The sequence below is a fragment of the Rhinoraja longicauda genome, chromosome 3 (genome assembly GCF_053455715.1).
Source record: "Rhinoraja longicauda isolate Sanriku21f chromosome 3, sRhiLon1.1, whole genome shotgun sequence".
Classification (NCBI taxonomy): domain Eukaryota; kingdom Metazoa; phylum Chordata; class Chondrichthyes; order Rajiformes; family Arhynchobatidae; genus Rhinoraja; species Rhinoraja longicauda.
In genome coordinates this window covers 60,879,476-60,905,730 of record NC_135955.1, presented here as the reverse complement: position 1 = coordinate 60,905,730, position 26,255 = coordinate 60,879,476, and the positions used below count along the sequence as shown (strand labels likewise).

General features: G+C 41.0%; 1 protein-coding gene across 1 annotated transcript in view; it reads right to left on the bottom strand.

The window, feature by feature from the left end:
* Nucleotides 1–4,916: 4,916 nt before the first annotated feature.
* The window catches only part of trpm6 (transient receptor potential cation channel, subfamily M, member 6), a 118,893-nt gene continuing 97,554 nt past the window's right edge, over nt 4,917–26,255 (bottom strand). The window contains exons 32-39 of the mRNA XM_078396261.1: nt 25,895–25,945; nt 17,980–18,045; nt 15,758–16,044; nt 13,688–13,770; nt 11,142–11,347; nt 8,936–8,987; nt 7,940–8,046; nt 4,917–4,999 (exon numbers count right to left, since the gene is read on the bottom strand). Of these exons, the coding sequence (XP_078252387.1) occupies nt 4,917–4,999; nt 7,940–8,046; nt 8,936–8,987; nt 11,142–11,347; nt 13,688–13,770; nt 15,758–16,044; nt 17,980–18,045; nt 25,895–25,945 (935 nt within the window). The remainder of the gene's footprint in view (nt 5,000–7,939; nt 8,047–8,935; nt 8,988–11,141; nt 11,348–13,687; nt 13,771–15,757; nt 16,045–17,979; nt 18,046–25,894; nt 25,946–26,255) is intronic.

The window sequence follows — 26,255 nt, the reverse complement described above, 5'->3', positions numbered from 1 at the left end:
TTTCTCCAGAGATGCAGCCTGACCCGCTGAATTACTCCGGCATTTTGCCAAGATTCTCTCACATTTACATTGGGATCTTGAGTGACCTTATTTTATTGTAGGAGATGAAGTGAATCAGTGGAGTGAAAGGACGCTGAAAAAAATCTAAAAAAACATTTAAAAAAAGGAACTTCCCATCCACACAGGTAACAATGGAATGATGTTTCATAATATGAGAAATGTGGAAGTAACTACAAGAGATCCACAGGGTAAAAAGAATACCTTTATGTGCTACTGTTTATGATATTACAGACACAATGTTCTCAATGAAATTACTGCTTGAAAGTTCATAGTTCCTTTTGGGTTATTTTACATTAGCACAATGGACAGAAACAGAATGGTGACACAGCCATCTTTATTTCCAAAGTTCTATAATCATTGTAATGTTAGGAACGAGAACAAAATATTATTTTCCATTCATTATGGTCAATCTTCAGGATCAGCAAAGACCATTGTTTTATTTTGCTTAGGGATCCTGTCTACATCCTTGTGGTCAATATTAATTAAGGAATCTATGCTCTTGATTTTTCAATGGACTTAGCTAAGTAATTGGAAAGATCATAAGATCATAAGGTCATAAGTGATAGGAATAGAATTAGGCCATTAGGCCCATCAAGTCTACTCCGCCATTCAAACATGGCTGATCCATCTTTCCCTCCTAACCCCATTCTCATGCCTTCTCTCCATAACCTCTGACACCTGTACTAATCAAGAAACTATCCAGCTCTTCCGTAAAAATATCCACTGACTTGGCCTCCACAGCTGTGGCAAAGAATTCCACAGATTCACCACCCTCTGACTAAAGAAATTTCTCCTCATCTCCTTCCGAAAAGAATGTCCTTTAATTATGAGGCTATGACCTCTAGTCCTAGACTCTCCCACTAGTGGAAACATCCTCTCCATATCCACTCTATCCAAGTCTTTCACTATTCTGTATGTTTCAATGAGGTCCCTCCTCATTCTTTTAAACTGCAGCGTGTATTGGCCCAGTGCCAATCTACTCATCCCTGGAATCATTCTTGTAAACCTCCTCTGGACCCTCTCCAGAGCCAGCACATCCTTGCTCAGATATGGTGCCCAAGATTTTCACAATATTCCAAATGCGGCCTTACCAGTGTATTATAGAGCCTCAGCATTACATTCGTGTGTTTGTATACAAGCCCTCTTGAAATAAATGCTACCATTGAGTTTGCGTTCTTTACTTGCAGATTAACTTTTTGGGAATCCTGCACCAGCACTCCCAGGTCCCTTTGCACCTTCGATTGCTGGACTCTTTCCCCATTTAGAATGTAGTCTACGCCTTTATTCCTACTACAAAAATGCATGACTCTTTGCTGCACCATATTCCATCTGCCCACTTCTCTGCCCACTCTCCCAACCTGTCCAAGTCCTTCTGCAGAATCCCTGCTTTCTCTACACTACCTGCCACTCCACCTATTTTCGTATCATCTGCAAACTTGTTACAAAATTTAAAGAAGTCATCACATAAAAATAAATAAGTCTGTACTCAACGAACAACACCTTGAATAAATACTTAGTGAATTATAGTTTGAGTAACTAAAAGGTGAAAACATTAATCTTGCATCTTTTCCTACCATCAAGCTGTCGTACCATAGATTTACACCTCAGTGAGTTTCGCTATTTTCATAATGTTTTGATTAGGAGTATTGTTCAGCAATTTGAAGACAAGATGTATTATTACTGATCATCCTTGTATCTGACACCCACATTCCCAATTACATTATAACAACTAGAGTTTATAAACTACCTTCAATGCAGAAAAGATGTCCTTAGTCACTTCATATAGGGGGAAAGTAGTTGCCAATTCCTAAAAGCTATGGGGAGAAGTGACCAAAAGGTTAGTCAAAAGGTGAGTACTTGTAGCATGAAGGGACTTTATCAACAATAAATACAGGAAAACTGGACAGTGTAAGATGGTACAGGGCTGGTGAATGCAGAAAAGTCAGAGTGAGGAGATAAGTCATTTTGAGAATTAGTAAATGAGCCCTTGAATTTTGTATTTGGTTCACTGAGGACTGATATATACAAGAACAGGAGAGATGAGCAACAGGATTTAGAGTAAAACACTATGGGAACAGTAGACTATTGAATGATTTTGAGTTTAGAAATGCTGGGCTTCATTGACAACGATAATCATGAATTGATTATGCCTTTAATCTGGAGGTGCAACGATTCCGATGGAAGATTGTTTAAACTTAAAGTGTGGTTTCTATGATGTGGTTTCATGGATCTTCTCTGGGAGAATAGTGGATGATGAATTGAACACGTTGAAAAATATTTCCATAAGTTATATACTATGATTCCCATAATGGCTCATTAAAAATCTGTGGTAAGATCTCCTCGATTTTCTTTTTTGGGACCTGAAGTGGTCAAATTAAATAAAAAGTTTTAGATTTATTTTTCATTAAATTTACATCTCCCACTATATACATTATTTAAGGTTTTGCATCCTAATGTTTGTGTCAGAGCTGAACTTCTCCCAATTATGCACACAAATCTGCTGCGGGTAGGCGAGATGGGTGCAGCCACAGCCACACGTTCTTTTCTCAAAGAGGAGGCTCAGGCAAATGATTTAGTCCTTTAGCAACTGCTAGATCTGAACTATTTTCCATTTCACGAGGATGGTGCCAGGACTCGAGGGCCTGAGCTATGGGGAGAGGTTGAGCAGGCAAAGTTTCTGTTCCTTGGAACACAGGAGGATGAGGGGTGAACTTATAGAAGTATACAAAATCATGAGAGCAATAGATCACATAAATGCATGGTTTCCAGCTCAGATTTAGGGAAATTGAAAACCAGAGGACAGAAGTTTAAGGTGACGAGGAAAATATTTAATAGGAACCTGAGGGGTAATTTTTCTTTTTACACAAAAGCTGGTGGGTTCATGGAACAAGCTGCCGAAGCAGGTAGTTGAGGGAGGTACTATTGCAATGTTTAATAACATTTAGACAGGTACAGGGATAAGATAGTTTTAGAGGGATAAGGGTTAAATGCAGGCAGGTGGAACTAGTGTAGATGGTCCATGTTGGTCGGTATGGGCAAATTGGGCCGAAGGGCCTGTTTCCAAGCGGTATGACTTTATGACTCTATTCCATTCAACTCCACCTTGTGTACTCAGCTCTTCCTGTTACAATCCAAACATTGCTGGTTGCTCCGTCGAATCAATCAGCTGTTTTAGAAACATTTTAGGTTTAGACAATAGACAATAGACAATAGACAATAGACAATAGGTGCAGGAGTAGGCCATTCAGCCCTTCGAGCCAGCACCGCCATTCAATGCGATCATGGCTGATCACTCTCAATCAGTACCCCATTCCTGCCTTCTCCCCATACCCCCTCACTCCGCTATCCTTAAGAGCTCTATCCAGCTCTCTCTTGAAAGCATCCAACGAACTGGCCTCCACTGCCTTCTGAGGCAGAGAATTCCACACCTTCACCACTCTCTGACTGAAAAAGTTCTTCCTCATCTCCGTTCTAAATGGCCTACCCCTTATTCTTAAACTGTGGCCCCTTGTTCTGGACTCCCCCAACATTGGGAACATGTTTCCTGCCTCTAATGTGTCCAATCCCCTAATTATCTTATATGGGCACAGGAGAATCATCAAACAACTACTTTTGCAGATTTATTACAAGGTATTTTGGAAACTGAATCTGGTCACCTTTATACATAATGGAAGCAGGAAAATAAAACCAATGGTGTAGTCTACAGGCACAGCTGGTTGATAAATTCAGCTGCATTTAAAATAGACACCTTTAGAAACCTTGAATTGATGGTCCGTTCATATTCTAACTGAGGTCCTAACATCTGCTTTGGACCCTCTCCAAGATATCACTGAATTCCCTTTCATTCTTTCCACTTCTCTCCTTCATTGCAACTTCAAACATTTGATTTGTAAGCTTTCCTAATTTTCACAAAAGATCATCAGCCTGAAATGTTAACTATCCCTCTCTCCACAGTTGCTGCCCGGTCTACTGAGTATTTCTAGAATTTTCTGTTTTTATTACGTATTTCCAGCATCTGCAGACTTTTCCTTTACCATTAGTAAGTTAGCACATGTTTAACCATATCCAGCTGTAAGGAGTGCGATACAGGGCTGGGGAAGAGGAACTACCAGTTTCTGCCAGAAATTGAGCTTCTTATAGAATTTCATAGCTCTACTTAAATATGTCATGGGATGAATTAATACCTGCTAATGAGGATAATGAGATGGTTACAGCAGGATTGTTTTTCACAAAAGGTATTGTAACAAATTCCTGGGCATTCTACTGACAATAAGACATAACCACCTTTCAGTTGGCATTATTCAGCAGATAAACGACCTGTCACTTTGTTCACAAAAACGTAGTAGAAATCTGGAGATAGACTGAAATCTGGATGTCTGAACCACCAACCTTTAAAGTATTCAAGGGTGGAATGAAAGGGTTATGTTTAAAGATAATGACACATACCTACAGGTGGTATCAAAACATTCAATAACAAATTTGTAGAAATATTCTTGTTGTTAACTTAAGTTTATCAGAAGATTCTCTGTTGTGAATACATTGGAGTTTACAATTAAAATCAATATTATTTTGACCAATTGATGGTTCCGTCTGTAGATATTGATACCTAAAGTTCTCTGTGAAGGATTCTTCCCAATGGCAGTGAATGCTGCATAGTTTAACGTGAAAGAAATATTAAATGTAACATAAAAATATTAACTATGGCAAAATCACAATAGTGGAACTGATAATGGTCTGCCCCATTAATATTCATTAATATTGAGGAGGCATCAAACATTCCATTTGATGGAAGCACTCTACAATACTAAACCAAAGGTTCAGGTATTCTTCATTATAAAACTATTTAAATCTAATAATTATAAACGTGTGTTCACTTCTAAGGCATCGTCTTCAATTGGAGGGTTTATTTTTCCTGGGTTGTAAAAATTTCTTCTCAAATCTGCAAATGAAAATAAATAAATACAGAGAGTTGAAACTACCAAATGGAAGAAACATTTCAAGCAATGTCATTTTAGGAACATTTCTAAAGATTTTCCTTGATTTGCATTTACGGAGGAACCATCATTATGGGTTAAAAATTGAATGGATTCACAAAACACTGCACTATTACTACAGAAATTCTTCTCAACTGGAAAATGACATTGAAAGTTATATTTCTTTCTCAAATCAGAAAAGAGATGATAGGCTTTTCTATAGATGATAGAACAGAGAAGAAAACATGAAAAGAGCATAAATAATGAGCAGTGTTTATAAGGTATTGTCACATAGAAACCTAGAAAATAGGTGCAGGAGTAAGCCATTCAGCCCTTTGAGCCAGCACCGCTATTCAAAATGATCATGGCTGATCATTCAGAATCAATACCTCATTTCTGCTTTTGCCCCATATCCCTTGATTCCTTTAGCCCTGAAAGCTATTTCCAACTCTCTCTTGAACACACCTCTTTGTCTCGAACAGTTTTTCTCTTCCCAATCTTATCAGGACTGCAGCAACGTATCCCTTCCCCACTCACTACTTGCAAACACTAGTACCAGCCCATTTCCCAGGCACCCACTCCTCTCACAGATATTTCCCTAGATAATGCCTCTATGACAGATGGCATAGTCATCGTTCATCCATTTTGAATTTTTCACACACATTTTCAGTCGAAAGAAATGAGCACTCAGGACAACTTTAAATGTTCTCCCACCCCTTTTGAGCTACTGCCAGACCAGAAATAGTTTCTATTGCAGTGTTAGGTTGTTATTTGCTAATAGAATCCTGGCTAGTTTGCATAATGATCCCAAACCAAGGAAAATGGATCAAAGTTAAGAAAATTAGAAATCCAGTCCTGAACACCTCATGTAAACAATGATACCTGAACGTCCTGGGTGAAAAAAAAGATATATCCAGACCTGGGTTGGATTTAACAAATATGTAGAAACAAATATATATGAGCCAGCAGAAAAATCAAAATCAAACTATCTTCTTGATACATATTGCTTTTGCATTTTGCTTTTTTATGCCTTTCCTTTAATCCTATTTATTATGAACTGGGAAATAAGGCTTTTGGTACATTAGCCTTCATCAGTCAGGTTATTGAGTATGGAAGTTGGGATCTTATGTTACAGTTGTACAAGATGTTGGTGAGGCCCCATTTGGCGTATGGTGTTCATTGTTGGTCACCCTACTATAGGAAGGATGTCATCAAGCTGGAAAGTGTGCAGAGAAGATTTACAGGATATTGCCAGGATTCAAGGGCCTAAGCTATAGGAAAAGGTTGGGCAGGCTAGGATATTATTCCATGGAGCACAGGAGGCTGAGGGATGACCTTATAGAGGTGTATAAAATCTTGTGGGGAATAGATGGGGTGAATGCACAGAATATTTCATTGAGAACCAGAGGACATAGGTTTAAGGTGAAGGGCAAAAGATCTAATAGGAATATGAGGGGCAACTTGTTCACTCACTGTGTGAAGGGTAACCAAAATAAGCTGCCAGAGGAGGTAGTTGAAGCAGGTACTATAACAGCATTTAAAAGATACTTGGACAGGTACATGGATAGGAAAGTAATATGGGTCATGTGCTGGCAAAGGGGACTAGCTTAGATGTGCCATCTTGGTTGGCATAGATGAATTGGGCCAAAGGGCCTGTTTCCTTGCTGTATGACTCAATCCAACTAATATAAAAATAATTTATGTTTTTTTTAATCATTGTTTTCTGTTTGCCGTAAATTTTACAAATCTGATTGGTTGAGACTTCCTTGTTGCTTAACTTGCTTGTGGGTGCCATGGGTTCTGTTTGTAGAGATACTGAATGAATGCAATTCAACATGACAACAGTCGATTGGAAACCATTTGCACAGGACCAATGAAAAACCTACCTTCACCACTCACAGAAAACTCCAGATCATTATTCCTTCAAAATAATCAAGTTTTACACAATGTGTGGTAGATGTATGGAACAAGCTGCCAGAGAAGGTAATTAAGCCAGGTATTATCACAACGTTTAAAAAACATTTAGAACGGTACATGATAAGGTAGGTTTAGGGGGATATGGGCCAAATAAAGGCAGGTAGGGCTAGTGTAGATGGGGCATGTTCGTTGGCATGGGCAAGTTTGGCCGAAGGGCAAGATTCCACACTGTATGACCCTATGACTATTAGTTCACTTGAATATGACCTTTCCTGTGTTTTAACTATGTATTAGATGCTGAGTAGCTTAAAGCTCCATTAATAAAATCGACCTTTAAATCTGCAACTGTCCAAAAATACATACTTGCAAATCAAGTATCCCAAAGTTATATTTTGACAGTAATATTTCCGTAAGGTTATACTTTCAAGATTACTACCTTTACTACCTTTGCAATTGAAATTGTGGTTGTTATTTTACTAGAGTTTGTATTTAAAATGTAATCATCATTTATAATAAAATATTACGACTTTTGCCAGATCCCAATGGTGTTGTTGAAAATCCATCTTCATTCACACATTGTTCAGTGCTTTTATAGATTAAACACCAAGGGACAATTTGCCATTAAGTAAATGATCTATTATTTTACCAGAAACTCTTGGGTAGTGTGCTTTTAAAAAAAAACATAAATCAATTTGTTTTTGCCATTTAGTCTCTCCTGCCTTCGACCGCATCTTTTAAAACTGATTTGTCTCTAACCATTCCCAGTTTTGATTCCCAGTTAAGACCATCAGCTGAGGTATTAATTCTGTTTCCCTTCCAGAACCAGAGGTGCTAGTCAGCCTGCTTGGTATTTCCAGCATATATTTCAGATTTCCAGCATCAATCGTATTTTACATTTGACTGCAAATATGAATACACATATTTCAGCAAAACAGCAGAGGTACCTCCAGCATGTGTTTTCCTGTTTGAAGTGCATTTTTTAATCTTACCTGGGAGCTTGAGCTTTTTGCAGCAGGAATTACAGTGATGTTTCACAGTGAAGTTTCTGATTGCTCCTTCCCCAAGGTTAGCTGGTCCAAACTCCATATTTTGTGTCCTAAATGCCGTTCAGGGTAGAAATACAGAATGTGACAGGGAAGAAACGTTGGACATATGAAAAATTATCAGAGATCCTATGAATATTTTTAGATATAATTGTGAATCCTCTAAAAATTAACTGAACAGCCCATTGTCACAAAGTAACTGGCAGCACTCCAGAAGAAAACCAAAGATTTTGTGAAGACACAAGAGACTGTAAAAAAATAGCACACGCTGGGATCTGGAGCAACTCAGCAGAATAGGCAGCATCAGACTGCTTAACCCACTGAGCTCCTCCAGCAGTTTGTTTTTGCCTCACTTTTATTGAGTTGCTTCTTCCGCTCTCTACAAGATCAGCAAACACCCCCAAGAAAAATGATAAATGGTCGAATTCTCTCAGGATCCCACCTTTAAGGTTAAGAGACTGGGAGTACTCATTAAAAGTCAGGTTCAAAATATCTGCACATATTTAAAATTGATGTGTCAATTCAAATGCCAACATTTTATTCCAATTTCTGACATTAAAAATGCACACAACATTACGTTTGTTGTTGTCCCTGCCATCCGTAGCGATGTTAGATGTGCAGTTCCACTGGCATGCCTTCAGTCATTGAAATGGGGACATAGATAGGCCCTATGAACCAACAATTATGAACATCACCCCCATCCACTCAGCACCACACTCTGTTACATGTCCGTTGTCTTTCACAGGCGCAGAGCTGCAAGATGTTTTTCGTTTTAATGGTTCCATCTGTACCATGTGATTTTAAAACGATTTCAACACACTTCTGTTTCATGAAAGCTCAATTTAAAAAACAAATATTGGTAGTATTTGGAATTATTTGGAAATCTGACACATTCAAAATTAGAAAAAAAAAACATACTGAATCAAAACTGATGTAACTTACGTTTTCTCCTCAGCTTTAATAACAGATGGATCTGTGAGATTTTCACCAACACCTAGTCAAGAAAAAATAAAGATTTGTGAATGTTCACAACAAAAAAAGAAATAAAGCTAAGGAGCTTTTTAGTCAAGCTATCCAAAATAATGAGCAACCAAAAATCAAGATAGCCTCATTACATTTGAATAAATAATCTGCTTATGCTGTTGCCTGACAGAATATACTTAGGTGAAGCACAATTGATAGGAATTTAAACATTTAATCCTTTGCTTTATCACTTCCATAGAAAAGCCTTACACAACTGTATGCCTACACCAATTATATGTATGGAAAATTAAATATATTATCAAATTTTATTCAATGAAGCAAAGCATTAAAGACTACGCTGTCCACAAATAATTTAGTCTTTTTTACAATTATCTCCAACAAACATGGTAAAAGACAACCAACAGATGCATGTCATGTGCAATACCAAAGATTCTGGGTGAAAAAAAAAGTAACAGGAGGTAGGCAGAGTTAAAGTAAGTGATTAAAATTAACCTCCACTCTCTCTTAATTGAAGCTACCTGGGTTTACAGACAACACTGCTCTCTAAAACACTGTATTATTTTCTTACTTGCTTATAAAGAATGTCAAGTGAATTGCAAGACCAGTTGAGGAATGGATTTCCCAGTCAGGCATAGATATAATAAAGGCAACAGTCAAAGGCAAAAGGAATTAGTGCTGGGAACATTATGGAGTGGGAGTGGGCAACAATGACATTTGCAAAATCAAACGGTTCAATAGACAATAGACAATAGGTGCAGGAGTAGGCCATTCGGTCCTTCGAGCCAGCACCGCCATTCAATGTGATCATGGCTGATCATTCTCAATCAGCACCCCGCTCCTGCCTTCACCCCATACCCCCTGACTCCGCTATCCTTAAGAGCTCTATCTAGCTCTCTCTTGAATGCAAACAGAGAATTGGCCTCCACTGCCTTCTGAGGCAGAGAATTCCACAGATTCACAACACTCTGACTGAAAAAGTTTTTCCTCATCTCCGTTCTAAATGGCCTACCCCTTATTCTTAAACTGTGGCCCCTTGTTCTGGACTCCCCCAACATTGGGAACATGTTTCCTGCCTCTAACGTGTCCAATCCCTTAATAATCTTATACGTTTCGATAAGATCCCCTCTCATCCTTCTAAATTCCAGTGTACACAAGCCTAGTCGCTCCAATCTTTCAACATATGACAGTCCCGCCATTCCGGGAATTAACCTAGTAAACCTACGCTGCACGCCTTCAATGGCAAGAATATCCTTCCTCAAATTTGGAGACCAAAACTGCACACAGTACTCCAGGTGCGGTCTCACTAGGGCCCTGTACAACTGCAGAAGGACCTCTTTGCTCCTATACTCCTCTTGTTATGAAGGCCAACATTCCATTGGCTTTCTTCACTGCCTGCTGTACCTGCATGCTTCCTTTCATGTCCCATGAGGTTCATGTCCCTCAAAGGGGAGTGATCACATGTGCAAAAATCTAAATGCCTCCAGATCTAGTCTAGGTTAATAATAACTGCTTCTTTATTGGAGTTGTTACAAATTTGAAATTTGAATTACCAGCAAAATACCTAACTCATGACCTAATCTTTCCCGCAGGCCTCGGAAGAGAACTAAAAACACATACCGGTAAAAATTATTCAGGCTTTTTGGACAATTGAGTTCAAACTACAGCTCTCTGAGATTGACCTGTAATACCTATTAAAACTATGTAACAAGTGGTGATAAATGCAATAAGGTGGGTACTTAGTCAGCATGAACCGGATGAACCAAAGGGCTTGCTTCTGTGCTGTGTGACACTATGACTTCTAAAAGGAAGTTCTGGTTTAACTCAGTGGGTCAGGCAATATCTCTGGAGAACATGGATAGGTGACATTTCAGGTCAGGACCCTTCTTCAGATTGAACGTCACCTATACATGTTCTCCAGAGATGCTGCTTGACCTGCTGAGTTACTCCAGCACGTAGTCTCCTTTTGAGTAAACCAGCATCTACAATTCCTTGTTTCTACGGGTAACATTGTTGTCAGTTTCCACCACAATGAGCATGTATCTTAATATTCCTTACTCATTCCCTCAGGTGAAATGCAACAAGGAATTAGGAAGCAGGGTGCAAACAACAATATGGAAAGATAGACTCCATTGTGACTTCCTGCCCAAGGTCCACACACACTAACCTTGCAAATCCAGCACAAGGAGTTCCCCTCTCGTGTACTCAAATGACCAGTGGGAAAAGGCCAGCATGGTCTCTTCCATGAGATTTGTTGGGATTATCTCATCTCCATTGTTATTGTTGTACTTTCTGAAGTGACCATTCATGTACTTCTCCATCGTCAGCCATTGATCAGCAGAATGGCAGTATATTAGGAAAACCTCCAGAAACCTTTATCAGGAAAAAAAAGTAAAATTTCTATAAAATAAAGCTTTGTGACTTTTTAAGGAATCGTTTAGAGTTCTCGTGATGATTAACTGATGTTATTTTCGCTTCAGGGAACATACTCTTGGTATTCTGGACAAAATACATCTCTCAAATCAACATTTTAAAGTAAATGATTGTCTTAGCATTATCATATGACTGTCCGTGTGTAGCTTGCAAAATAGCTGTCAAGCTTTCAGCATTCATAGAGCGACCACACTTCAAAATGTACAAAATACTTTGGGACAATTTAGGTTGTATGATACATAACTGAAACATAAATTCACATCCAGTCACAGAGTGAAAAAGTTTAAGACTCTTATTTCATACCAAAATAAACACAATTACCAAGGGATAAAGGTGAATTTTACTACAGTAGACTGGAAATATAGATAATAACAACTTGAAAGAAAGGACACACACTGATGCAAAGTTAGAATCAGGCCTAAAGAATCCAGCAAAAGATACTAAAAATAATAAAGAGGGAGAAAATAATGAATGAGAATGAAGCAGGAAAAATATGAAAACCAACAAAAAGTTCCTATCTGTACATATAAAGGAAGAGACTAACTAAATATTGATCTTTTGGAGGATCAATTAGAGAATTAATAATGAAAAAGGAGGGAAGCTAACACGATAGAAGAGTCTCGACCCGAAACATCACCCATTCCTTCTCTCCAGAGATGCTGCCTGTCCCAGCATTTTGTGTCTATCTTCGAAGCCAACACGATAGTTAGTCTGTCATCTGCCATTGACAAAATGATGGAATCCAATGCAAAGGAACTAGCAGCAGTATTTAGAAAATCACAATACAATTCAATAGAGTCAAGGAAAATAGCTGTTGACAAATTATTGGAGTTCTTTGAGGACGTTACTAGCAAAATAGATATTGGGGAACTTGCGGATTGAACATATTTGGATATTCAAAAGGCATTCGATGAGGTGCCTAAAAGGATATGGCATAAGACAAGTGCTCTTGGATTTGGAAGTAATATGCAAAGAGGAATGGCTAAATAACAAAATAAATAAAGTGTAGGGATATATAGGTCAATTCCATGTAGGAAAGCTGATGTAGTCCCATAGAGAGTAGGGCTGGGCTTCAACTACTTACAATCTACATTCATGAATTGGAAGAAAAGATTGAATTTACCATGGCCAAATTTGCTAATGATACAAAGAGGGATGGGAATGCAAATTGTCAAGAAGTCATAACATTTCTGCAACAGCAATATGGATTGAAGGTGGGCAAAGGATTTGGCAGATTAAATATGATGTGGACAAAACTGAAGTTAATCAACTCAATAGGAAGAATATAAAACCAGCTGATTTGACTGGAATGAGTACAGCGAAATCCAAGTTTTCTCACACCTGAAACATGGAAACAGTTTCAGGTAATAAGGAAGACAATTTTTTGCCTGAGTTTTCTGAGTACAAAACTGGATAAATCTTATTACAAATGTAGGGCATTGATGAGACCACTCCCACTGTTTTGCAAACTCTTTTTAACAAAGATTTCTTATTACATTGGAACCAATTAATCACGGATACTGACCTCCTTACCGTCGAAGGGATCTACAGGATGTGCTGCCTCAAAAGGACAGCCGATGTTTTCAGAGACCTACATAACCACGGCTATGCTCTCATTGTGTTTCTATCTTTAGGAAGAAGTTAAAGGAGTCCAAAAATCTTGACCACCAGGTTCACGAATAGCTCCATCCCAACAACATCAGACTCTTGAATATGACACAATACTAAGCACAACTATGAACATCTAAGGATTGTCCAAGTTAGCAGAAAGGACCATGAGTTTTTTGCTTTTGTATTGTGGTTAATAAAAAAATTTAAAAATTTGTTATCATATATTATCTGTGAGAATTACATTTATAGGTCAGTTATGCTGCTGTAAGTAAGAATTTCTTTGTTCCTTTGTCAGTACATATGATAATTAAACATTCTTGACTCTGGAGTTCAGGGAAGATTCATTCACATGATTGATTTCTTGGATAGTGGGGATTGACTTAAAAGAAAAGAAAAAAGTTGTTTGACCCTTTAAACCAAAATGTTATACTCCACTTTTCTGGAAAACTGCTAACTCAGAATCATTGCATCATAATTTGTTTGTTTTTTTTAAACACTGGAAACATTGCAACTCAAGAAACATGAAAATCTGAAATTTGAAATTTAACAAGACTGCCATTTATGGACTGAATTGGCTAATTGCTCAATATCAACTGGGTGCATGAACCTTCAACAGAGTGAAGGCAAAGTTGTACTTTTAAAAAATTACCTTTAAATCTAATTTCTTACCTTGGAGTGTAAGGAATAGTTTGTGGCTTCATTTGATTGAATCTATGAACCAGTTTTTGTGCGGCTCTTTGCTGTTGAATTTCCTGAAAGTAACCAATCATAAGAATAAACATTTTTCATATAAATGTGTTAAAATGAAATCGTCCTATGGACAATTATTATTGTAATTTATCTTGATACATTTAATTAACCTATTGACAGAATGTGTAAAATATCTCTAGGTATAATTAAATAGTTTTCAGAAATGTTATTACCATTGCATTGCGCATAGATAGGTGATGGGACAATTCCACTCCAAACCCCCAACCCCGTGACTTTGACAGTAAATATTTGCATCACCTGTTCCTGCCATTTACTGCCAATTCACTGGCTTCCATGATTAATTTATATTTTACTTCCCAAGTGCAAAATTGTACCAAAAGTGATGTTGTTAGATGTTGTTCTTCACCAGTCTATCCAGGTCCCTGTGACCTTCTGGGAGTATTCTTGCACCCCTCTCCCATCATTGCAAAATCCATTCATTCAATGCTCTGCACTAGCTGAAAGAATGTTGGTATTTTGTTCTGAGCTATTTGCACAAATCCTTCACACATTTCTCAGTGTTTAATCTGTCACCATTCCACCAGATGGTCTGTAGCTCCTTGAATTCTAATATGGGTCCTCCTCATAATTTGCATACCTTCTAGTTGTTGGGAAGAGTGTGGAGATGCAGTAGAAAATAGAAGGCACAGTTGAGATCAGAGAGATATGGTGGTTGTACATTGTTTATTGAAAGTGGCAAGGCAGGTTGAGAAAGTAGACATAAAAGTATCCATCATCCTGGGCTTTGTTAGCAGGGACATAAAGACCATTTAAATCATATGAACCTTCATAACATATTGGTTTTGTCACAACATAACGAGTCAACAATAACAGCTAAGAACACACAGAAAACTGATGACAGCTCCAGTTGCCTGGGTTCAAACCTGACCTCCCATGCAGTCAATGTTCAGTTTGCATGTTCTTGTAAATGTGCAAATTTCCTCTGGGTGCTCTAGTTTCCTCTCACACCCAAAAGATGTGCAGGTCAGTAAATAGCACCCGGTGAATCAGTGAGTCGATGGGAATGAGGAGGGGATAAAAATGGAATTAGTGCAATTTAATGGTTGGCTGGGACTCGGTGAGCTGAAAGACCTGTTTCCATAAGGTACAGCTCTATGACAAGAAGAAATCTTTTTTTTTACATGCACACACACGCTGTTACGCGCACGCACGCACACACACATACAGTGATTATGGTCTGGAATTAACCGGCAGCGACAACAGTAGGGGAGGATTCATTGTAATGTTCAAAATCTATATACTAAAACTCTTGTTTGTTTGTTTGTTTATTCCTGAACTACAGCCAAAACGGTACATGATGACGTGACAATTTTAGTCCCACCTTATTCACCGTCGTCCCTTTGGTGCTAATGGAAGAAGTTTCATTGAAATCGTTATATTTTTTAAGTTATTCACATTTTAACGTTTAAATCTCTCTCCTAGGCAGGGAGGGAAGGAGGAGGGAGGATAAGGGAGGTTGAGGGGGATGGAGTGAGGGGAGGGGAAGGGGGTGGAGGGGGAGGGTGGGTGGAGGGAGGGGAGGGGGGAGGAAGGGGATGGAGGGAGGGGGAGGAGGAGGAGGGAAGGGGAGGAGGGAGGGGGGAGGGGGGAGGGAGGGGGAGGGGAGGAGGGATGGGGGAGGAGAGGGTGTTGCACCAATGGAGGAGAGGTTTGGGCCCAACGGGTCCACTTGGTCTAGTAATTTTCTAACTGTTTACAGTGCTCTGGGCAGACGACTAAGAACGATTGATTTTATCTAAAAACAGTGTTGATTCAATAGGCCAAATCACTTCCATGCATGCTGCAGCCATTCCGCACTTCAATACCAGGGTTGACAAGGGGCCCTCCTCATGTAGGGCCTATGGGAACTCAGCTGGAATCCAACATAATCTAGAGTCACTATGACAACATACTAGAAGTCAGGAGAAAGTTTGTTGCCCAGATTTTGAGTAAAATTGAATGTAAAATGACCCCCCCTGAATCACTTACCCTCAGACAGAGGTGCAGCACCGTGCCTTCCCTGAAGATTTTCTGCCATGTTTTGACTACTTCAGGCTGGAAGGACTTTATGATGTACGCCTGCCCAGTTTTCAGCACATCCTCTTCAGACCAAGTGCAGCACACTTTCATAGCCTTGCGAAGACCCCCATCCATTTCCTCCCTTGAGAGAACATGAATCATGGCAGCCAGGCCACGCTGAGACCAGGAGGACATGCTCTTGTCCAGGTTCACCAACGAACTCTCCTCCAGTTGGTAGACGGTCACCTCCTCACCAGCTGTACAGACACACAAGGTGACAGCAGGTTCTTGATTATGTTATTGACTGAACAGCCAGGGTCACATTGATGCCTTTAATGTCTCGACCTGAGGTGTCGCCCATTCCTTCTCTCCAGGGATGCTGCCTGTCCCGCTGAGTTACTCCAGCTTTTTTTGTATATCTTTGGTTTAAACCAGCATCTGCAGTTCCTTTCTACACAAGCCTTTAGTTTAATTTAGTTCTTATAGTTTAGATTAGTTTAGTTTAGTTTAGTGATACAGCGTGGAAACAGGCCCTTCGGCCCACCGAGTCCGTGCCGACCAGTGATCACCCATACACAAGTTCTATCCTACACACTAGGGACAATTTACAGAAGCCAATTAACCTACATCTTTGGAGTATGGGAGGAAACCGAAGCACTCGGATAAAGCCCATGCGGTCACCGGGAGAACGTACAAACTCGGTATAGACAGCATCCGTAGTCAGGATCAAACTCGGGGCTTTGACGCTGTAAGGAAGCAACTCTACTGCTGTGCTGCCTGATCTGACAACTTTCACAAGAATACTGTGCTCAAAAATAGGTGTAAACTGACAATCAGATTACACCTAATTTGAGCATTAACAACTATTCTCTTTTGAGAGTTGCTTACTGGAAAATAAAATTATCCAACGCACCCACCAATGCTGCTGATTGGTTGAAACATTAACCTGGCAGTCCCACCTTTAGCCAATGCAAACTGTTTCCTTTCAAAATGACTCCTACATTCCCAATAGAAATGGGAACATAAAAAGGAGAAAACAAATAAGAAAAGGAAGTATCAAATATTGTTCCAAAGAGAAGTAAAGAGCAATGTCAGAATAGGTCAGAGTGAGTAAGTAAGAATAAACATTAAAAAGAGAACAAGAACGAGAATGGGTGTGAGAGAATTATGGCTCAATGGACATTTTAATCAAATGGAATACCCCAAACATCTGTAACACATAGGCAGAGGCCTTTGTACTATTGTGCTTTTACTGGCGCTTTGCTCTTCAATTAGGCCCATTCAGCCGCACCCCGCAGAACTGGAAATGTTGCCATTTTCAAATAAATATCCTATCCACTTGTTAACGTTTAGAGGATGCAAGTGCTTCAAGATCGCACCTAAGAATCTTCTCTATTTCAACAACTCTGCAGAACACCTCTTAGCACTCAAGGACTAGATGATACGCTGTTTCGTAAGGTCATAAGATATAGGAGTAGAATTAGGCCATTCGGCCCATCAAGTCAACTCTGCCATTCAATCATGGCTGATCTATCTTTCCCTCCTAACCAGTCATGATTGAATGGCGAATTGCCTTCTCCCTATAACCTCTGACACCTGTACTAATCAAGAATCTATCTATCTCTGCCTTTAAAAAATCCACTGACAGCTTCCAGAGCCTTCTGCAGCAAAGAATTCCACAGATTCACCACCTTCTGATGAAATAAATTTCTCCTCAATTCCTTCCTAAAAGAACGTCCTTTCATTCTGAGGCTATGATGTCTAGTCCTACTCTCTCCCACTAGTGGAAACATGTTCTCCACATCCACTCTATCCAAGCCTTTCACTATTCTGTATGTTTCAACGAGGTCCCTCATCATTCTTCCAAAACCAGTGAGTATAGGCCCAGTACCGACAAACACTCATCATAGGTTGACCTACTCATTCCTGGGATCATTCTTGTAAACCTCCAGTGGACCCTCTCCAGAGCCAGCACATCCTTCCTCAGATATGGTGCCCAAAATTGCTCACGATATTCCAAATGCGGACTGACCAGCGCCTCATAGAGCCTCAGCATTACATCCGTTTCATTATGGAGATGGCTGCACGGAAGCCTGTGGTCCCATTTGAAGACATCCACAATTATTCCTCATATCCCCAGCCTGCTACCAACATTAAAGGCAAACAGTGAAAACAAAAATCATGGAAATTACCAAAGAGATCAACTGGAGTGAAGGGTATTGTTTGGGCAAGCCTCATTAAATTATTTCTTTCAACAGCTGCAAGAAAAAAAAAAAAACAGAATTTTAGTTTTAACAATCTTTATAAATATTTGATTACAGTACTTAATTTTAGTTTAGAGATACAGCAGGCTCTTCGGCGCACTAAATCCATGCTAACCATTGATCATCCATTCACACCAGTTCTATGTTATCTCACTTTCTCATTCACTCCTTACACATTGGGGGCAATTTTACCAAGGCCAATTAACCTACAAATCAGCATGTCTTTGGGATGTGGGAGGAAACCAGAGCACCCAGAGGAAACCCACACGATCACAGGGAGAACGTGCAAAGTCCACAGAGACAGCACCTGTGGTCGGGATTGAACCAGGATCATGGCATTGAGCTGCCCTAAATTACTCCAAACATATGTACTTTTCACTAGTGTGGCAAGCATTGTTTTTTTTTTTAAAGAGTGCCTTAGTGTCCTTAAAATAGAAATTCACCACCATCCCCTTTGCAGTTAATCCCTTGGTGAGATCAAGAAATCAGTCATGTAGTAAAAAGTGTGGGTGGGGGGGAGGAAATCAGAACTTTGCTATTTTAATGCCTCATACTAAGCTCCTCAGTCAGTCTGAAGAAGGGTCTCGGCCCGAAACGTCACCCATTCCTTCTCTCCTGAGATGCTGCCCGACCCGCTGAGTTACTCCAGCATTTTGTGAAATCTTCCATATTACATGCTTTCACTGAGATGTCCACATACTTAAAACTCATTTGTAATCAAACAGCACCTCTACATTGAAAACAGTTTGGGTTTATAAACTATGACTGGCTGCCTTTGGTAGAATTGCTGCCAGATAGCCTGGACGTGGCTGTGATGTTTAGTTGATAAAATAAAGCTGTGTTTAACCTGACCTGTTAATTCAACTGGCTGATGGGTGGGAAATGGTAGAAGAAAATAATAATGCTGTAAAATTCAGCATGACCTTCATGTCTCTGGCCTTATCCAACTTTCAGTGTTATTTCTTCCTTTGGCTCTGTCCAAATAAATGTCTGGGTCACTCACAGCTTTTTTTCAAATATGCTACACAACCTTCTTCTTGTGAACTTTTGAAATGTAGTTTTCAAAACTAACTAAACAAAAGCAGAGCTGAAAGGATTAGAAGCTAAAAACAATGCTGAATTAGTATAACTGATTCTCAACTAAGCTGTACCGACACATCCTGGAAAATGATGTTGATGGCACATTGTCAGACTGCACAATCCAAATTGCAGTTCCAAGAAAAGATATCATGCAGCAGCTAGGCATTGTGGAATGGTAGGATGTTGATGCAAAATCTCTAAGGAAGACATTAAAAAATATGTCATTGAATATTTATCTCATTGTAAAATTAGGTTAAACATTTGGTTGCTTTAAAACTTAAATACTGAACTGGAAATTTGAATAATTGAAGGGAAAAAATATTAATGCATTCAATGGGTCAGAACTTATTTTTGACCAATTCTTGAGAAGCCAATGGAAAGATCATAGGATTACTCTTGTAAGTCCATATAAGAAATATGTTTTGTACATGTGGATATAAGAATTTACTACATAGGGGGAAATGATATAAAACTGTGATAGTAACATCACATGAAATAGTGCTCTTCAGCTTGGAAGTGTGCATAAAAATATTTTTTTATGTATCCAAAACAGCAATCTATATTGTAATCTATGTTATTCAGCCCGACCCAAAACATCACCTCATCATGTCCTCTAGAGATGCTGCTTGACCTTCTGAGTTACTCCAGCATTTTGTATTTTTAAATATTAGTAATACATTTGTTAAAATGTAGAAAGCTACACAGTTCATTGCTCGCTATGTCTCTTGTTTTAGGTAGTTAGTTGTTAATTCTCAGAATTCAATACACAGTCTAGGCTGTGCTCGACTGTGATAGGCTCCCATGATTTACAATGATATTGACCTTACATGTGCAGTGAAGGTTTGTACGTCCACAATTAGCTAGTAATGTACACAAGACATGGGACAGCACGGTAGTGCAGTGGTAGAGTTGCTGCCTTACAGCTCCAAAGACCCGGGTTTAATCATTCATGAGTATGGGTACTGTCTGTATAGAGTTTGTACATTTTCCCTGTGACCACGTGGATTTTCTCTGGGTGCTCCCATACTCATAGGCTTGTAGGTTCAATGGCTTCGATAAAATTGTAAGTTGTCCCCAGTGTGTAGGATAGTGTTGGTGTATGGGGTGATCACTGGTTGGCACGGACTCGATGGGCCTGTTTCCGCGCTGTATCCATAAAGTCCAAAGTCTAATGTACCAATGAAGCTGGCCTTACATACGCTGTGAAGTCTGCTGATCAACTTTGTCCATGGAACTGATGTGCTATAATGTTGAGAACTATATTCTGCACTCTGTATCTTCCCCTTTGTTCTATCTATTGTGCTCGAGTTTGATTTGATTGTATATAGGTATGGTATTGGCTGATCTGTTGGGATAGCATGCAAAGCAAAGCTTTTCACTCTTCCTTGGTACATCAAAGTCAAAGTCAAAGTCAAAGTCAACTTTATTGTCAATTTCCAGTTAGTTTACACAGACAGAAAATCGAAATACCGTTTCCCACAATCCCGAGGAATAAAGTGCATTAAATTAAGTTAAAATTAAAAAGGCACAGCAAACAACAATCAATATATACAGTTTAATAAAATATAATCACTTCAATGAAAAAAAGATGAAGATGAATATATTACAATAAAAAATAATGAACAGTAGTGCAAAGCCTGTCCATAGCAGCGTTAAAAAAAAGTGTCTGGTGCTGGATGTGCGTGTGTGTGGGGTGTTAAAGTCCAGGTCCAATGGGGGCAGGGGAGAGAGGAGGGAGGGAGGGGAGAGAGTTCAGCATCCTGACAGCCTGGTGGAAAAAACTGTTCTTTAGTCGGGTGGTGCTCGACCTCAGGCTGCGAAACCTTCTCCCTGAAGGCAGGAGGGTGAAGAGGCTGTTGGAGGGGTGGGAGGGGTCACCCACAATGCTCAGTGCTTTGCAGGTGAGGCGGGTGGTGTAAAGGACCAGGAGTGTTGGGAGTGAGGCGCCAGTGATCCTCTCAGCAGTGTTCACTATGCGCTGCAGGGTCTTACGGCTGGAGGCTGTGCAGCTTCCGAACCACACAGTGATGCAGCTGCTGAGGATGCTCTCGATGGCGCCTCGGTAAAAAGTGTACATGATGGGTGTGGGGGCTCCCGCTCTCTTCAGTTTGCGGAGGAAGTAGAGGCGCTGCTGGGCTTTCTTGGCGATGGATGTGGTGTTGTTGCTCCAGGAGAGATCCTCTGTGATGTTCACCCCCAGGAATTTGGTGCTGCTCACCTGCTCCACAGCAGCACCATTGATGGTCAGTGGGTGGGGGTGTTGGGTGTGCGTTCTCCTGAAGTCGACAACAATCTCCTTTGTTTTCTCCACTTTCAGGAAGAGATTGTTGTCTGTGCACCACGCGGCCAGCTGGTTCACCTCCTTCCTGTAGTGGGTCTCGTCGTTGTTGCTGATGAGACCCACCACGTTGTGTTGTCCGCAAACTTGACGAAGTGGTTGGAGCTGTGGGTGGGTGTGCAGTGGTGGGTCAGCAAGGTGAAGAGCAGGGGGCTTAACACACATCCTTGTGGGGCCCCCGTATTCAGCGTGATGGTGTCCGATGTGTTGCTGCCGACCCGTACAGACTGGGGTCTGGCAGTGAGGAAGTCCAGCAGCCAGTTGCAGAGAAGGGGGCTGAGGCCCAGATTTGTTAGTTTACAAACCAGCTGCTGGGGGATGATGGTGTTGAATGCTGAGCTAAAGTCTATTAACAGCATCCTAACATATGAGTTTTTAGTGTCCAAGTGGGTGAGGGCTGGGTGTAGAGCAGAGGAGATGGCATCCTCAGTGGACCGCTTAGCTCGATATGCAAACTGAAACGGGTCCAGGGAGGGGGGGAGGTTGGATCTGATCTGCTTCATGACCAGCCTCTCGAAGCACTTCATGATGGTTGAAGTCAGCGCTACAGGGCGGTAGTCGTTGAAGCAGGATGGAGAGGACTTCTTGGGCACAGGTATGATGGTGGTTTCTTTGAAGCACGAGGGAACAACAGCCTGTGACAATAATAAACCTAAACCTAAACTGACAAACCCCTGAAGCAAAATTCAGCAAGAGTCAAATATGTTTGGCCACGGATAGCTCAACTGAGTAGGTGGTAAGGAAAACAAGTAGCAGGGCCACACCGATGAAGTATTCCATCATCAGCAGAACAGATAGGCATTTCTGTGGGCTCTCTGGTGCCAGGGACAATAATGTCATGAATGACAACAGAACATCCTGAAAGGGGAAGATGAACAGCCATTGGTCATGGTACATATCAGAACTAATTACATGAGCAAAATAGAGTAACAAGCAACTGCAGATGCTGAATTCCAAAAAAGGCACAAACTGCTGGAGTAACTCAGCGGGTCAAGCAGTATCTCTGGAGGATAGGTGACGTTTCCATTGGGACCCTTCTTCAGACTAATTGTGGTGGGACGAGGATGAGGTGGGGAAAAGCTGGAAGAGAGGTGGGAGCAGGACAAAGCCTGACAAGTGATAGGTGATTTTAGGTGAGGAAAGGGTGGGTGGGGGGGGGGGGGGCTTTGACAGGTAGATGGTTGGACAAAGGCCAGAGATGGAGACAAAAAGAATGGTACATTCCCAATCCTCATCATCCTGCCATTCTAGTTTAAACTCTTTTCAACTGCACTAGCAAAACCACCAAAGACATCAATCCCTGTCCTGCCCATGTGTAATCCATCCAACTTGTACAAGTACATTTTTCTCCAGAACTGTGGCACAGTGGCACAGCGGTAGGGTGCCAGAGACCCGGGTTCAATCTTAACTAAGGGTGCTGTATGTACACAGTTTGTACGTTCTCTCTGTGAACAGCGGGGGTTTTCTTCGGGAGCTCAGGTTTAGACAATAGACAATAGGTGCAGGAGGTGGCCATTCGGCCCTTCGAGCCAGCACCGCCATTCAATGTGATCATGGCTGATCATTCTCAATCAGTACCTCGTTCCTGCCTTCTCCCCATACCCCCTGACTCCGCTATCCTTAAGAGCTCTATCTAGCTCTCTCTTGAATGCATTCAGAGAATTGGCCTCCACTGCCTTCTGAGGCAGAGAATTCCACAGATTTACAACTCTCTGACTGAAAAAGTTTTTCCTCATCTCAGTTCTAAATGGCCTACGCCTTATTCTTAAACTGTGGCCCCTTGTTCTGGATTCCCCCAACTCCACCCATACTCCAAAGACTCGCTGGTCAGCATGAATTCTGCGGGCTGAAGGGCCTGTTTCTGCACTGTATCTCTAAACTAAACAAATCTAAACTGTTCCAATGTCCCTTAAATCTAAGTTCTTCCTAGTTGCACCCTTACTCCAGCCTTGCATTCTGTAGGTCTACTCTCCTGTTCCCACACGTGGTCCAGCAGTTACTGCCTTGAGGTCCTGCTTTTTAATATACTAACTCATTAAAATCATCTTTAGACTTTAAACATTAGACATACAGCGTAGAATCAGGCCCTTCGGCCCATCGGACTAGCGATTACCCCATACACTAACACTATCCTACACATCAGGGACAATTTACAACTTTACCAAAACCTATTAACCTACAAACCCATATGTCTTTGGAGTTTGGGAGAAAACTAGAGCACACAGAGAAAACCCATGCAGTTCACTGGGAGAAAGTACAAACTCCATCCAGACAGCACCCGTAGTTATTCATCTCTTGAATTAATATATTAGTCGGGGTCGAACCCAGCTCTCTGGTGCTGTAAGGCAGCAACTCTACCACTGTGCCATTTTGCCGCCCTACTTGCAGGACTTTATAATTTTCTGCACCACAAGCACTGTTGTAGCTCAAGTAAGCAGCTCACCACTACCTTTGCTGTTACAAAATGGCGGCACTGCCCTAGCAGCTGCCGCTCACCTGCGGTCCATTTGTCTTTGTGTTTTTGTTGTTTTTTTTGTCTTAGTTGTAGTTGTGATGTGGTGTTTTGTGTTTGTGTACTATGTGTGTATGTGGGGGGGAGGGGGAAACTAACACTGTAAATATGTGTCCCTTCCGAACGGAGACCCGACCTTTGTTTTCTGGGCCGTGTCTCCGTTCCTGCTGCGGCCTACCATCGGCCCAACTCCTGGAGCTGTCAGCCTCCATTGGACTTACCATCCAAGTCCGTGGATCGGACTTACCATCACCGGAGCCGGCCGTCTTCGGAGGCTGCGGGAGCGGCTGCGACTTGCCTTAGGTTCGGGCCGCGTGGATTCCGACATCGGGAGCTCCGGCAGCGGCAGCATGTTCGCCCACCCCGGATCGCAGGGCTTGGGGCGCGGACATTTCACCGTCCGGCGCGGCCTAAGATGGCCGCGGGATATTTCTCTGCTGGGCGGGGGTTTCAATGTCGGGAGCCACGACCGCCCCGACGTGCAACAACAGCGGCAGCGACAGCGTGTTCGCCCGCCCCGGATCGGACTTATCATCAGCGGAGCCGGCCGTCTTCGGAGGCTGCGGGAGCGGCTGCGACGCGACGCGCCTTGGGCTTGGCCCGCTGTGGACCGTCCGGTGCGGCCTGCAACCACAACAACCTGACCGCGGGCGAGGACAGCGGGAGAAGGGAAAGACATTGTGGCCTTCCATCACAGTGAGGAGAGAGAGGACTGGAGGAGACTCACTGTGATGGATGTTTCTTTGATGGATGTTTCTTTTTTGTGTGTTTTTGGGGTTGGGTGGTTTGAGTGCCTGTTTGATGCTTTTATTGTTGGACTGTGTTTTTGGGGGTTTTGGGGTGTGTGATTTGAATGCCTATTTAATGCTTCTATTGTTGGACTGTGTTTTGGGGGGTTTTTGGGGTTGGGTAATTTGGGTGCCTGTTTAGTGCTTTTATTGTTGGACTGTGGGTGATTGAATTAACATTTTGTTCAAGATGGCCGCGCCGTTGTGTTTTGGCTGCCTGCCACTGTATGTTTCTTTTTTTCCTAGTCAGATGTGCAGCACTTTGGTCAACGTGGGTTGTTTTTAAATGTGCTATACAAATAAATTGACTTGACTTGACTTGACTTCTCAAGAGCAATTAGGCTCAGGCTGCAAAGCCCACATCTTTAGACTTTAGAGATACAACACAGAAACAGGCCCCTCAGCCCACTGAGTGCATGCCAACCAGTGATCACCCCATACACTAGTACTATCCTACACACCAGGGCCAATATGCAATTTTACTGAAGCCAATTAACCTACAAACCTGTATGCCTTTGGAGTTTGGGAGCACTCGAAGAAACCCTTCGTGGTTACAGGAAGACCATACAAACACCATACAGACAGCACCCATAGTCATTCATCTCTTGAATGAATATATTTAAAAATTCCTGCACCACTATTTATGATGCGTAATTGCATAACATTAATCCCTCAACCAAAATCACTAGAAGTGATTAAGTGGTCACAATTATTGATTTGGTTTTTGGAGCTTGCTGCATGCATATTCACTTCATTCTCATAATGCCTATATTTCATTGGATTTAATCATTTCAGGATGTTCTGTGATTTTAATAAGGAGTGGACAATTCTCATTGACTATTTTTCCTTTCTTAATTATGTTATATATCCATCTTTAAAGATACTGAAATAGGTACTACTCAAAAGTGAGTGTTGCAAAGGACATCTTATGCTTGATCACCAATTGTATCATACAACATGCAGGTACACAATAAGTTATTTGGCTAGCATTAAGTAGTAGCTATTGTGTTATTAAATGTAGCCTTAATTCACAAACTTTGTGCAAAATAAACACTGATGACCATACTTGGTGAATTTGGAACAGGTAATTTGTGACTTCATGAATTGTGCTCCCTCTCTCCTTACCAGAATAATGATAGTTCAGATCCTGAGATGTTTTAAATGAGGTACCGTATCCTGAAATAAAATATATTCAGGGCATTAATAAACAACAATATTGGAACATGTTCTTGAAGATTCTTCTTAAGTTGTTTTTTTTAAATCTTGTTTCTTTTTCCAGTTAATTCCAGTTGTCCCCATTACCACAGCCCCTCCTGCTGAATGGATTTAGTCACTGCAATATAGTGAGACAAATCAGTGTCCCACATGGTATTGTCAACAATTATTTGATAACTGTTACACCAGCCCTTATTTAAAATGGAATAAATGTGCTGCATGAGCTCCAAAACCAACAGTGAACCAAGTAGTCAGATGATTCTCAATCTCA